General features: G+C 23.2%; 3 protein-coding genes across 3 annotated transcripts; all 3 read right to left on the bottom strand.

Annotated features, from left to right (window-relative positions):
* Positions 1 to 810: 810 nt before the first annotated feature.
* LOC127284808 (oocyte zinc finger protein XlCOF6-like) lies at positions 811 to 7,445 on the bottom strand. The gene is made up of 3 exons (XM_051310508.1): positions 7,370 to 7,445; positions 1,496 to 1,747; positions 811 to 1,103 (listed from the first exon to the last, which is right to left on the bottom strand). Exons 1-3 carry the CDS (start codon positions 7,443 to 7,445, stop codon positions 811 to 813), a joined length of 621 nt encoding a protein of 206 aa, XP_051166465.1.
* Positions 7,446 to 9,288: 1,843 nt separating this feature from the next.
* LOC127284803 (longitudinals lacking protein, isoforms A/B/D/L-like) lies at positions 9,289 to 9,787 on the bottom strand. Its single transcript, XM_051310497.1, has 2 exons — positions 9,784 to 9,787; positions 9,289 to 9,591 (listed from the first exon to the last, which is right to left on the bottom strand). The coding sequence occupies exons 1-2, from the start codon at positions 9,785 to 9,787 to the stop codon at positions 9,314 to 9,316; spliced, it is 282 nt and encodes a 93-aa protein (XP_051166454.1). The 3' UTR covers positions 9,289 to 9,313.
* Positions 9,788 to 11,726: 1,939 nt separating this feature from the next.
* On the bottom strand, positions 11,727 to 15,768 carry LOC127286400 (uncharacterized). Its single transcript, XM_051312816.1, has 6 exons — positions 15,677 to 15,768; positions 15,352 to 15,483; positions 15,054 to 15,107; positions 14,702 to 14,913; positions 12,758 to 12,917; positions 11,727 to 12,071 (listed from the first exon to the last, which is right to left on the bottom strand). The coding sequence occupies exons 2-6, from the start codon at positions 15,449 to 15,451 to the stop codon at positions 11,923 to 11,925; spliced, it is 675 nt and encodes a 224-aa protein (XP_051168773.1). The 5' UTR covers positions 15,452 to 15,483; positions 15,677 to 15,768; the 3' UTR covers positions 11,727 to 11,922.
* Positions 15,769 to 15,954: the final 186 nt, after the last annotated feature.

Here is a 15,954-nt window from a genome sequence, read left to right as displayed (position 1 = left end):
AATAGGCATTTTAAAGAATTTTTATTGGGTAGAATTTAATTGCATAGAATTTTCATTTTATTCTTTCAGATGAATTTTCATTTGTTCAAATTATTATTTGATATAATTTCTATATAATCGATTTTTCATACTATAAAGAATTTTTACTGAACTGAAAAATCATTTAACAGAATTTCTAATTGATAGAATTTTCATTTGTCCGAAATTGCAAATGACCGAAGCAACAATCGATTTTGGCGCGATTTCTAAAATCAACCAATCAAAAATTATCCATAAAATTGTGATTGGTTGATTTTAAAAATCGCGCCAAAATCGATTGTTTGTTCGGCCATTTGCAATTTTGGACAAATGAAAATTCTATCAATTAGAAATTCTGTTAAATAAATTTTCGGTTAAGTAAAAATTCTATGCTATAAAAAATCGGTAATATGGAAATTATATCAAATAATAATTCGAACAAATTAAAATTCATCTGAAAGAATAAAATGAAAATTCTATGCAATTAAATTCTACCCAATAAAAATTCTTTAAAATTCCTATTCTGTTAAATGAAAATTCGAGCAAATAAAAATTCTGACAAATAAAAATTCTCACAAATAAAAATTCTGTGAAGCAAATTTTCGGTTATATAAAAATTCTCTAATATAAAAAATCGTTTAGATGAAAATTCTACAAAATATACTAATTTGAATAAATAAAAATTCGACTCAAAAATAATTATATGACAAATGAAATTCCATAAAATGAAAATTCAAACTAATAATTTTTAAAAACATAATTCCCTATCAATAATGACAAATATGAGAATTATTAAACATTTTCTTGCGGTTGATACATATCGACGAAATATACTTTAAAATCGGGATGCTTTCTTCTAATGTGAGCGCGAGCATTTGATGGATGTCGCGTTTTATATTCACAATATGGACACAAAAAACGTGGATTTTGACCACATTTAAATTTCATGTGATATCGTAAATTATCCTTACGACTGAATACACTCGGACAATTTGGACAGCCAAATTTTCTCGTTGAATCTCTTGATGTATTTCTTGCATTCAACATTTCATAAGACATTGCACCATCATTTCCATAATAGAGATCTGAAATAAAAAAAAGATAAAATATATTTCTATTGATTCTGAAAAAAAATTTTGTACATATAAATATGGAAAAAAACACAATTTTTTAAAAACTATATTACAATTTTTTTTTTAAAGAAAACATTTAATATCATTCAAATATAATGTGTAAGTGTAAAAAAAAAATATTTACAAATACAGAAGAAATTATTTACAAAATTTGGGACATTACAAATTTTTGTATTTGAAAAAAAAAAATTCGATTAATAAACATGATGATTAATAATTTGTTCTTTATTTACGAAAGTCTATTTAGTCTTTTACAAGATAATACTTATTAATGATGAATATATAATATATATTTTTTTTTTTTTATTAAAGATGACAAATGTCAATAACACGAATTTCTTCACCGGGATGAGTTCTACGAATATGTTTTCGTGTATTTGAAACATGTCTCGCTCGATACGAACAATAACTACAATAAAATCGTGGCGGTTGTGAACATTCGAATTTTTCGTGATATTTCAATCCACCTTTATAGCTAAAGACACTTGTACATTTTGAACAGGGGAATTTTTTATCTTTTTGTTTATCTTCAGTGAAGGCGAATGTCGGTCCACTTGGCAGTAATACTTCATGAAATTTTGTATTCACATCGAAACCTGTAACAAAAAAAAAAATTTATTAGTCCAAAACAAAAAAAAAAAAAAAAAGAAATGAATGTCAATTACATCGAAAAATAAATAAAATCGCAATCCTATATTTTTGCGGCCTATAAAAATGGAAAAAAATATGTTATGTCGTATTTTATATAGCGATGAAGAATATTCTGAAATTTTTAAAATAAATAGTTATTTATGTTTACATATATGTATATGTAAATATTAAATACTATTTTAATTATAAATATTATACTCTCTAAATATGAATGAGTAAAAATGTTTACTAATTTGAATTAGTGACTCACTTTTTGCTTCTGAATTAGTAAAATTTTACTAATTATTAGTAACTTTTACTAAAAATTAGTAAAATTTTACTAATTTAGAAGCAAAAAGTGAGTCACTAATTCAAATTAGTAAACATTTTTACTAATTCAGATTTAGAGAGTATAAAAATTAATTATATAAATTACAAATTAAATATTTAATATGAATTGATGAAAAATTTTTAAACTTTTATTTGCTTACAAATGTTTATTTGCAAATATATATATATATATATACAATTTGGTACAACCTAATGTAGTACAATATTTTATGAAAATTATTCTACAATATAAAAGTATAGTTCACTTAAATATTAAGAAACTAAACGTTCGTGGAAAAAGAATTTTTTTTCTATGAATTCTGCTACTAATTTTCTGTCGTTGATTGAAGTCAATTTGTCATTTTTTAAACTTATTTATTTTAGTAATTCATCACTGAGAAAAAAAATTTAGTATTTGCAACAAAATTGTTTGATTAGGCAATTTTGGTTCTTGTAACCAAATTTTGGTAGGCTGAAACAAAGTCGTAGAATTATCTCAACCAAACATTTGGTTAGGCCAACAAAATTATTTGGTTGAACATTTTTAAATTCTAACCAAATTTCGGTTACGACAACAAAATAATTTGGTTAACACAACAAAATAGTTTGGTCTAAAAAATCAAATGATCGTTTGTTGTCCTAACGAAAATTTGGTTGCGACAACCAAATAATTTTGATTCGCTCTCAGCTCATAGCTTAAGAGAACAGTTAGTTTAAATCTCTCACAAAGAAGGGTAGTACAGTGGTCAGAGCTCCCGATCTTCAGTTTTAAAACAGAGGTTCGATCCCAGGCGGAGATGAGATTTTTCAAAATCCACAAATATTTCAATTGGATAAATATAAATTCAATGTCAAATTGATAATAAATAAATAATGAATTAAATAAAAAAAAGATAAAAAGAAAAGAAATAAGGTAGAATAAAAATTTTAATTTTTCAAAAAAAAAACTGTTTGTTTGATCAATCAAACATTTTTGTTGACCTAACAAAAAAAATTTGATTGAGCTAACCAAACATTTTTGTTATGCCAACAAAAAACACTCAATCAAATTTTTTGGTTGACTCAAACAAATAGTTTAAATACCAACAAAATTTTTTTGTTGACCCAACCAAATTTTGGTTGCTCTGACTAAACATTTTTCTCAGTGATTTTTTATAGTTTTTTTTTTATTCGCAATTATTTTTTGGAAAATTATTGATATTTAATTGAAAAACGTTATAACACTGGGAAATTATTTTCCGTTTACCATGTCACAACATAACCTCAAATGTCGTAATATTGTAAACTTTGTATACTTTGAACACTTTAATTAAATTCAGGTTGAATCCACAATTAATAGACAACTTTTTTTCTTAATCGTTGAAAAAAAGATCGAAATCTAAAAATTCGAATTATTAAAATTTGGAATAATCAAAAAGTCGAATTTTCAAAAATTCAAATTTCTAAATTTCGATCTTTTGATAATTCCAACTTTTGTGAATAAATTCGATTTTCTGGATCATTTAAATTTTAAATAATTCGAATTTCTAAAAATTCAATTTATTTTGTAATTTGAATTTTTAAAAATTTAAACTTTTGATAATTCGAAGTTTTAAAAATTTCAATCGTTTGGTTATTTGATGTTATATAACAAATTAGATAAAATTCGATTTTTTTGATAATTCGGTCTTTTAAGATTTATGACAAAATAAGGCGAGTCAAAAATTCGTCTATATTGCGGTGTCAACCTTACAGCAGAAAATGTGAAATTCTATTACCTATGTAATTCTCTTCATCTAAAAATCTATTACTTTAACCCCTTGACTGTCTATGGCCCATATTGTATAGCCAAAAAAAATCGTGCCACCTTTGTGATTTTGGACATATATGTCCACATTAGAAAAAAAAATACTAAAGATAATTAAAATTGAGTGTCAATGTGTATACAAAGGTTTTCTGGGTCGCTGAATCCAAATTAAAGGTCAGATTTAAAAAATTCAAAATGGCGGACCCAATATGGCGGAAAATTTTAAAATTGATTCGATTCGTTCAAAATTCGGTAGTCGGGGGTTTTTGGGGTTGATGAATCCAAATTTGATGTCAGATTTAAAAAATTCAAAATGGCGGACCCAATATGTCGGAAAAAATTTTTAATTGATTCAATTCGTTCAAAATTCGGTACTCGGGGGTTTTTAGGGTTGCTGAATTCAAATTTGAGGTCAGATTTGGATTCAGCGACCCAAAAAACCCCCAAGTACCGAATTTTAAACGAATCGAACCAATTTAAAAATTTTTCCGCCATATTGGGTTCGCCATTTTGAATTTTTTTTAAATCTGACATCAAATTTGGATTCAGCAACCCCAAAAACCCCCGAGTACCGAATTTTAAAAGAATCGAATAAATTTTTAATTTTTCCGCCATATTAGGTCGCCATATTGGGTCCGCCATTTTGAATTTTTTTAAATCTGACATCAAATTTGGATCCAGCAACCCCAAAAACCCCCGAGTACCGAATTTTGAACGAATCGAATCAATTTTAAATTTTTCCGCCATATTGGGTCCGCCATTTTGAATGTTTAAAATCTGACCCCGAATTCGGATTCAGCGACCCCAAAAACCTTTAATATGATGATATAAAATTTTTTTGGAATCTTTTTTTTTTTGACCGTTTTGGGCCTACAAACGATTTTTCTACTCGACTACAAAGGGGTTAAAGGAAGTCTACAACTTATGATCAGCCTTAATTTTTTTCTGGTAAATTAATTAATTAATTAATTAATTATTTCTATTATTACTATTTTCATTTAGATTCCTATAGAGATATAATTCTAATCAATTTTAAATAAACATTTTTTATAAAAATTATATTTCTTATCTGAACAATTCTTTCAGATTTATTGAGTATTATGGATAATAATACCGTTTTTAATATATTTATTTATATGATTTTTATTGTAATATTAAGAAGGCTTTTAACACTCAGTATATATAATATGAGCTAATAAAACAATCGTCCGAGTAGGTTTAATATTTTCATTTAAAAAATTAGCGCTTTTTACCCGGTCTGTCAGACCGCTATTTTTTGCTTTTTTAGTGACTTTAACTTATATAATGACAATTGTCGTATATATCATTTGTTTTTTTTTACACTGAAAAGAATAAATAATTAAACTATATATTTACATGGTTACAGAATCACAAAAACGTCAAAATAGTTGGAGGTTATGATGACTGACAGAACAATAGTTGCGCGTTTAAAGGTAAATTTTTTCTTTTCATTATTGCTCTTATAACTGCTTGTTAATACTTGGGCGATTATCCAAAAAAAAGGGCATTTTCATGTTGTGATATAATTTATAAAAACTATAATTTTTTAAGTGAAAAATAACATTTAACAGCTGAAAAATAGCATTTCGTCGAAACAAAAAAAAAGTGCCCCTTGATGCTACGTGTCTGAATCACTAATTGAGGTTAGTTTCTCGTATTTTAGTTTGACAGTTGAAAGATTCTTTATCAGTAAAAGTCTTCTGCCTTTAAAATAATTTTGTGATCACTTCAAGTATAACTCTATATTTGATGCAAATAAATAGAAATTGATAAAAGAAATCGAATTTCCAGTTACTTTTGTTTTTAAATTTCTCCCTCGAAAATTTCTGGTGAATCACCCGCACATATCAATGACTATATTCAGTGATATTTCATTAAATATTTAATCTGTTTTTTAAATAAATATATATAAAATAATTTCATAAATATTAAAATTCTATTCATGTTCTGTTTGTACACTTAAATTTTAGTCCTAAATTTAAAATTTCTTTTTTTGTATTCTTTTTCGCATGTTATTCAGGTGAGTTTTTATTTTCTTTTTTTTTTAAATTTGTTCAAATATATTTTGTTCTAAAAAATTTACGAAAACGCCTTCTGGATGAACTACAAATAATACTTATAGAGAATTTTGTTTCGTAAATTGTAATTTTTATAGATAATATAAACATATATATATATATTATTTAAAATAAAAATTCCTATAAATAAAATTTCAATACAATAAAAATTTTGTCACTGATATTAATTATAGTATAGAAATTTAAAATTCGAGATTGTTTTTAATTTTAAATTAAGAAAAATATTAAAATTTTTATTATATAGTAATAAAAATATAATAAAAATAATATTAGGTGAGGCATGACTAATTTATAATTATTCTAGAAACAAAATGCATCCGATTAAAGTCCCTTTTACTCTGTAAAATTTTCATATATGAAATAAATATCACTTACGAGGTTTAAGGTCATGTAATTGTTGTGACTTCACATGTAAATGTTCTCCGTATAGGTTTTTTCACAAAATATTTAATAAATAATTGAACTAAAATTTTGTGGAAAACTCAAAAATAGTAGGCAAAAAATTCATATAGGCACTCTCACAGCTTTTTGGCTGCCTGCCTGCCTGCAGGTTACCATGGCAACGTACGAGTGTGAGTGAGACAGAAAATTTGAATATTCAAATTTTTAAATTTTCTGTCGCACTCAGTCTCATGCGTTGCCATGGTAACCTGCAGGCAGCCAAAAAGGTGTGAGAGTGCCTTATTTGAGGAAAATTTATAGTAAGGCGGCAATATATGATTTTAGTCATTTCTCCAAATATGTAATTATTTAATGAAATGCACCACCTTTATTTTAATCCGTTTAAATTTTAATCATCGCACGATTTTATTTTATTGTATTATTTGGGTCCCAAAAACATACAAGGTGATAAAAGAAAATCTTAATTTTTGAAAATTTTAGTATTTTGTACATAAACACACTGAAAAAAAATTTATTTGATTCAAATAATCGGTTGCTTGACTATTATCAAATAAATATTTACTTGAACCAAATAAATTTTATTTGAATTAAATAAATTGTACTTGAACCAATAATTTTTGTATTTGAAACAAGTGCCATTTCATCAACTCAAATAATAATTATTTGATATACAAATAAATATTTATTCGATTATGATCAAATAACCGATTATTTGAATCAAATAAATTTTTTTTCAGTGCATAAAATTAGAATAAACTGACAATAATTTCCAAACAATTGAATTTTAAAACAAAATGCCACTGTATTGCCCATTACTAAAATGTTGCCCAGGAATAATATCAAAACATAACCTTAATTATGGATTTACTCTGCTCAAGAATTGTGGTGGACCAGTTAATTATAACAATTCTTGAACAGAATACATCCATGATTGAGGTTATGTTTTGATATTATTCCAGACTACACTACACGATCGCGGATCGCTCCACATTTTTTTCCTCGAATAACGATACGAAAACAAAACAAAGTGACAGCTTCGGCAGCCATGTTTACTTTGACTATTATACACAGGGTTGCCAGAGTTTCAACGCGCCGAACCGCGGATAGACGGCACTGACGTAGCCCAAAAACCGCGGGAAGCTTCAAATATTTACAAATTTATAAAAAATTTGTAAATAATTTTTTTTTAATAACAATTTTATATATATATATGAAAAAATAGATGTAAGACTAATTTAAAAGTTACTTTTTTTATTTCTTTTTATTATTATGCTAATAAAATTTTTATTTTTATATATTAAATAACTTTAATATACAGGTATCGCAGGTATTAAAATTTTTCAATAAAAACTGAAACAACATTTTAACATGAACAGGAACGTAAATTTAGAAAAACGTAGCACTGGCAACCGATGAACACTTTTCGAAGTGATTTTCAAACAAATTCACTACAAGGCGCCAATTGACAGTTTTCATACTTTTAATGATTTACTATTCGATTTTCTAGTATTGTTAAAAAAAATGTCCTAGTAGCCCAAAAAAGCAATTTTATAAGAAAAAATAGCCCAAATTGCTACTTTTAGCGAAACTGAAATTTAAGCCGCGAAACATTCCCAAAAAATAGCCCAAATCGCGCTTTGTAGCCCAATCTGGCAACCCTGATTATACATATATGTATATAGGTATAGTGGATACTGTCAGTAGTGGCGCTGTAAACTAACATGTTAAACATTTAACCGGTCGGTAACATAGAAAACTATAAAAAATTTAATTTCCAAATTTGACAAAAATAAGTTTGGCATCGACATTAGATCGAAAGTAATCGAATAACCCAAAAATCTTGAAAATATTACTTATAGTTTTAACTTCAAAACTGAAAAATTGTTTTTTTTTTTAACAATTTAACGCAAACAAAATTATGATTGAAATTAATTGAAACCAATTTTAAAAGATCTTGTTATGCATTTTGCAGAAAAACGATGTTGATTGAAAATCTTTTTTTAAAATAATTATTTTTTTAAAAATTTTAATGTTTTTTCTTTCAGCTCAGACAAAAATCATAATTTTTATCTAATTTTAATAAACAACTAAAATTAGTTGCAATTAATTTTAATCGTAATTTTTTTTTGCGTTAAATTGTTAAAAAACAATTTCTTAGTTTTGAGGTTATGTTAACGGGTACCATTCCTCCTTAAGGAAGTTGAACCCATTTAACATAACCTCAAACTAAAACGTAGTTTTTGACAGAACTAAAAAAATGTTTAAATTATCTACAACAACAATTCTATTTATTTAATTTGGTTAATAAATATTTTGTTAAAAAATTATTAAATAAGTCAATTTTATTTATTTAATAATTTTTGAACAACATTTTTTAAATTAAATTCAACAAACAGGCTTTTAGAGAATTTTTCGGAGAATAAAATGATTTTGTTAAAATTTGTTATTAAATAATAATTATTATTTAACAACAAATTTTAATAAAATCATTTTTTTTTGAAAATTGTACAACTGGATCTTTCGAAGTTGGGTGAAATAAATTTTAAAAATTATTTTTGTTTTGTTAAAAACTACTTTGTAGTTTGAGGTTATGTTAGTGGATTTTAAAAAATTAAATTTTTTTTCCGATTTCAAATTGTTCACATTTTCTTTATCAAGGAAATGTAATTTAATTTAGATTAATTGAGTATTTTTACATAAAAATGTATCCTATTGGGATTTAATTTCAACAGAAATAATAATTAATATTTCAGAATTCATTTCATATATGAAAATTTCTGATGCAATTATAAATAAAAGTACAAAAAAAAAATTAACGTCTCATCTTTTAAAGAAAATTATTGACAAACTGTACAGTATTTATAATATCGATTCTTGATTCAGGTCAGAGTTTTAGTATTTTTTTTTTTTAATTTTTATATAAAAAGATAAGAAACAGGACATCCTTGATGTTTTCGACGAACGTGTTTTTGAATATTACTAGATTTTTTAGAAACATATTCACAATAGGGACATTTGAAATGTGGTTTTTGACCACATTCAAAACGTTGATGACAAACAAGCCCTGATTTTTGACTAAAAACACTGGGACATCCTGGACAGGGAAATTTTGTTGTCGATTGATTTTGATCTCCTGAAACCACATAAGCTTTTGATGATGATATTGGAGACATTTGGAAGCCCCATTTGAAACCTGAAACAAATAAATAAAAATATTATCAGAATTATTAATTTGGATTTTATTTTATTTTTTCTATTTTTAAAGAATCACGCAATTATTTTAAATACTTTAAATTCATAAATATTGAATTTAAAACTACAGTTATAAACTACTTGATTTAAATTTTATTGAAAGTCAAAAAAAAAAAATAAATAAATAATCTACGCATCCTTTACGCACTAATTTACATAATAAATTTTGTTCCTATCTGAATGGAAAATTTGTAAAAATTATTTTTATTCGTTTCTTTAGACTAGAAAATATGATTTTGAAATTGTTTTAATTTTGTAATGCATATCTATTAAATTTTGAAAATAAATTTAATAGAAATAATTTTTTTTTAATTATTGCATTATAATTTCGACTTAATAAAATAAATGAAATTATTCAATGAATATATTTTTTTTTATTAATTTTGATAATATTACATTAACGCAAAAGTGTTTTAAACAATATGTTTCGTATTATAGATAAAAACTAAAATAAATCTAATTTTTATTTTCAGAGAAAAAGAAAATGTATTTTTGAAAAATCAGCCAAAAAGGTGAAAGTAACAAAAAATATTGTTTAAAAATTAATTAGAAATTTTAAATAAAGAATATTTTTTTAAATATTTTTAAATATTGTTATTGTTTCGTTTAATTTTTGGTAATGTTTCAAAAATATATTTTTCTTTTTTTTTCAATGAAACGATAAAAAGTTGTAAATTTCGATAATATTAAAAATTAATTAATCGATTAATTAATAAAAATTAACATTCGATGATATTGATAATAATTAATCAATTAATTAAAATTGACATGAAAATTTACAGAAAAAAAAATATTTTTGTCATTAAGTATATACACAAATATATTAAGTAATTGACTGTTTGACATTGCATATAATATATAAACTATTTTAATATAGTTATTAAACTTTTAATAAATTATAATTTAGGCCAATAAAACATTGACTTTTTATTATTATTATTTTTTTCAATTTTTGAATTAAAATTTAACAGATTTTCTTTTTATACGAATTTTTACAATAACAAAATTTTTAGCTACCGAATTTTTGTTTTGCAGAATTTTTATTTTACAATTTTTTTTTTTTTTTATTTTCTTTACGTGACTGTTTATTTAAAAGAATTTTAATGTTATCGAATATCAATTTAACATAATTCTCATTCAATTGTTTTTTCGGTAATTTGAAATTTTGAAGTCTTAATAATTCTATCAATAAAAAATTTGTACAAATTAAAATTCGGTGAATTGGAATTTCTGTCATTTAAAAATTCGAATCACATAAAATTCGATTGAATGAGAATTCTGTTAAATTAAAATTCGATTAAATAAATGAAATTAAAATTCTTTTAAATAAAAAGTCATGTAAATTAAAAATTCTGCCAAACAAAAATTTGATAGCAAAAAATTTTGTTAAGTGAAAATTCGTATTAAAAGAAATTCTGTCAAATGCTAATTCGAGAAATGAAAATAAAATTCTTTGAAATGAAAATTTTAGTTAATGATTTTAATGGGATAATCATGAGCTCCAAACAAAAGTTTGTAAAAAGTAAATTTAAGAAATTTAGGAAATAAAATAAAAACTTTAATTAATTAGTTTTCAATTATTTTTTAACTCATAAATGAATAACTTTTTATCGACATAGATTTAGAGGAGAAAAAAAATATCAAAATAATAAAAATTAAATGTTTTTTTAACTGAAAATTAAATTATTGTTTATAAACATAAATTTCGACAAAATCTCTGTAAGGTAACGATTTTAAATAATATTGCATATTCTGTAATACATATATTAATTAACTTTTAATTAAAATAAACTAAATAACTATATAATGACTGTCATTTTATAAATCATTAAATTAAATTTCACCTCAATATCTTTAATAAAATACGAAGCTGAAGTAAGTAACGTTTATATAAACAATTTTTAAAGAAATAATTTTTTAAAATGAAAAATTCTATAATCTTTTGTCTAAAAAATATTTTTTTATAGTTTGTTGATTAATGAAAATTACAAGAAATATTGTTTAGGCAAAAAATTATAGAATTTTTCATTTTAAAAAATTATTTCTTTAAAAATCGTTTATATAAACGTTGCGTACTTCAGCTACGTATTAAAATACCAAATAATTATAATTATAGTATATATAACGAAAATATTTTCATATTATAAAAAATTATTTTATATGTAACAAATTTTCATAATATGTTCTTTTTTTCTTTTTTTCCCCTCCACAGTTAATTTTTAATGAAAAACTTTTTAAACTAATAATGAATATTATTTATGTTTAATTAATTTTAATTTTGATCGGATTGTAAAGGATCTGTTCTGTTCATCATTCTTGTTTCTTCTCTGGTTAATCTCTGTTTTGCAAATCTAAACCATTCAGCGGCAATAGCTTCAAATTCTGCCTCAGTCAAGTGTGGAAAAGTTGTACAAAATGTTTCTGAAAAATTCAAAAATAATTGTAAACTTTTTAAATTGATAAAATATAGTATACACAAATTGAACAAAATTTAACAGTACGTAATTAATGTTATTAATTTTATTCTTAACAACATTTTTTTTTTCAAAACCTACTTATAAACAAAAAATTTTCAAAAACATTTGATTTCTAAGAGAAATTTTTGGTTTTAACAAAATAATTTTAATTTACATATCATAAAAAACAACTGATAAGATTTCTGTAAACTTTTTTATAAATAACTGCAAATTTTTTCTCTGTAATTATTTAGAAAAAATGTTACAATGAAAAAAATTTTTTTATTTGATTTAAAATAATCGGTTACTTGACTATATTATCAAGTAAATATTTACTTGAATCAAATAATTTTTATTTGAATTAAATAAATTGTATTTGAATCAATTAAATGGTATTTGTTTCAAATAAAAATTATTTGGTTCAAGCATACAATTTATTTAATTTAAATAAAAATTATTTAGTTCAAGTAAATATTTATTTGATAATATAATCAAATAACAGAGTATTTACATGAAATAAATTTTTTTCACAGTAGAATAAAAAAAAATTTATCCTTAAAAGTAAATATTTATAAATGGAATTTCATTTTACAAAAAATATGACATTTTATTTTTAATTGTTATTTTAGATTAATATTTATTAACTTTTACCTTTCATAATGCGCATAAATGACAAATTTGACACTTTGAAATTATTCTTTCTTCCCTGCCAAGAACATTGTATAGCACATGAATTGGTGAAAATTTTTCTCAATGATCTATAAATGCAATCTTTGACAGATCGACCACCAGTTTGATTTAACATTTTTCTCTGCAAGTTTAATTTAATATTATAGGATTTATATTAAATTTAGAAAAAAAAATAGTGGATAAAATAATTTTTATTTTATTATGATTTATTTATTGAAAATATACGAACAAAGCCCATTAATTTATAAAATTTAATCTAAATAAAATATTCTTCTTTTGGAATGCATGAATACATCATTTTAAAATTCATTAGTTAATTTTTTCATTTCAAAGAATTTCATATTAGATTGAATTTTCATTTGTTCGAATTATTATTTGATATAATTTCCATATAACCGATTTTTCACACTACAGAATTTTCACTTAATCGAAAAATCATTTAACAGAATTTCTAATTGATAGAATTTTCATTTGTCCGAAATTGCAAATGGCCGAACAAACAATCGATTTTGGCGCCATTTTTAAAATCAACCAATCACAATTTTATGGATAATTTTTTATTGATTGATTTTAAAAATTGCGCCGAAATCTTTCTGTCGACTGTTTGTTGGGCCAATTGCAATTTCGGACAAATGAAAATTCTATCAATTAGAAGGCAGCCAAAAAAGGTGTGAGTGCGCCATTAATGGTATCATTTTGGAATGCAATGTTTTGATTCAATATAAGGTATCAAATTGATCCAAATATTTGAATCATTTTCAAGAAATGATCCAGAATATGGGATCATTTTTTCATACCTGAATTGGTATCAAAGTATAACTGTCATGGCTGGCATGCTCTTATTGACAAGTTTATTAATTAATTTATTCACTGCACTGAATATTCAGATATTAAAAATACTTTTATTATGAATTTTAAGAAAGAGAGAAGCGAAAACTTATAAATTGCGAGCAATTAAATAAGAAAAAATTTATTTCGAAATAAAATGAAATACACTAACCTTTATTTATGTTTATCACATAAGATTTAAGTTAAGTTCACAATCACAACACTTGAAAATTTTTAATTATTTTTATGGTTCAAATAATTATCAATAATTTATTTATTATAAATGAACAAAATTTAAGCAATGCACGCTTGATAAATATTTCTAATGCGTTGTCAATTAATGCAATTAATAATTTCCTATTACACAATATCATAATCGACATATATGACATTTGTAAACAAACAGGGTTGGGAAACAAGAGTCCAAAATATATTCGTTCAAAGCGAATTTCAAGCCTACCCAACTCTGCTTTGGACGAACATATTTTGGGCTCTTGTTTCCCAACCCTGTTTGTTTACAAATGTCATATATGTCGATTATGATATTGTGTAATAGGAAATTATTAATTGCATTAATTGACAACGCATTAGAAATATTTATCAAGCGTGTATTGCTTAAATTTTTTTCATTTATAATAAATAAATTATTGATAATTATTTGAACCATAAAAATAATTACAAATTTTAAATTAATTAATAAACTTGTCAATAAGAGAAAAATCGGTTTTATGGAAACTATATCAAATAATAATTCGAATAAATAAAAAAAATTTGGCTCAAAAATAATTGTGACAAATGAAATTCCATAAAATGAAAATTCTAACTAATGATTCTTAGAACATATTCATGCGTCCCGAAAAAAATAGAATTTATTTATGAGTAAGAATCTCTCATCGTTTTAAGTAAAAAATTGTAGAGAATTTTAAATTAAAATTTTTAATTTTAAAAGAAGAAACATCCTCTCTCAAAAGTAGAATTTTTTTTTTTCAGTGAATAAAACATAAAAAAATATAGGGGTATCCAAATATAGAAAAAATGATACATAAAAAAAATTACGAATATTAATTTTACACTTACAAATTGAATAACAGCATCATTGTCGGTAGTAATTAACATCTCAAAATGATTAATGCTCATAATATTATTTACAGGAATAAAATGTGAAAGAATCGTAAAATCATTGGCCGTTGTTGAGACTTGTGTTCTTTCTGAATTATCCAATTTTTTATCAATATTTTGTAAATTATAGTGAATAATTGTAAATAAACGAACAATTTTTTTGAAGTATTCTGCAAAATAATTTCAATTAATTAATTAATAATTATTTTTTTATATAAATATTATAAAATATATAATTTATTAACTATATGATTAATTAAATTCCATTTAAAATTACGAAAAATTATTTATTATAAAAAAAATTCTATACCTTGTACAATTGAGTCAGACGCATCATCAGAAGGCTGATTTTGATTTTTCGATGCTGAAACACAATAAAGAGTTTTTGGTTAGAAATTAATTTTTTGCAATTTTAAAAATTTTTCCAATTCATGAAATTTGTTAATTTTTATTATATAAAATATAGATTATATAATTGTATATTGAAAATTTATTTTTAAAAAATATTAAATATTGAAAATATATTTGAGGATAATTTTTTTTTTTTTTTTTTTAAAAAAAAGTATTTCTTAAACCTAAAGAAAAATAAATTTTTTCTTATAAATTACCTCCAAAAATATTTTGATCCTTTGTTGAAATTTCCTGTTTATCACTTTTATTTAAAAATGAAGTTTCCTCAGAAGTGAGATTTATTAGTTCATAAAACATTGAACTGCTTTCAGATGAAGGTCCAGCGTCATCTATAAATATGGAAAATTATTGTAAAAAAAATAAACAAAAATTAAATATTATTATTATATTAATTAATTAATTATTAAATAAAGTATATTAATAATATTTATTATTATGCTAATAAAAATAATAATAATAATATGTAACGAAAAAAAATTCAAAAAAAAGTTCTCAGTTTCTGAAAATAATTATTTATCTTACTTCCAAGAGATGATGATCGTTGAATTTTTAAAGATCCTGTAGATTTTTGGCCTAGTGTCAAAAGACTTGACGTTGGTTTTGCACGAATTTGACCTGAAATTTTAATAAAAAAAAGAAATATCACGTATTATATTTTCAACAATTGTTTATAAGAATATTAATTAATAAATATTAAACTTAATTAATAATTAGTATTAGAACATGCTTTTTTGATTTTTTAATATTTTTATTATATTTTTAATTTATACAGTATATATTTTTTCTAGATACAAAATTTT

Source organism: Leptopilina boulardi, unplaced genomic scaffold, assembly GCF_019393585.1.
Source record: "Leptopilina boulardi isolate dan_hultmark-lab unplaced genomic scaffold, ZJU_Lbou_2.1 LbouV2_121, whole genome shotgun sequence".
In the NCBI taxonomy this organism is placed as follows: domain Eukaryota; kingdom Metazoa; phylum Arthropoda; class Insecta; order Hymenoptera; family Figitidae; genus Leptopilina; species Leptopilina boulardi.
The sequence above is the reverse complement of the archived record's forward strand: the minus strand, read 5'-3'. Positions and strand labels throughout refer to the sequence as shown.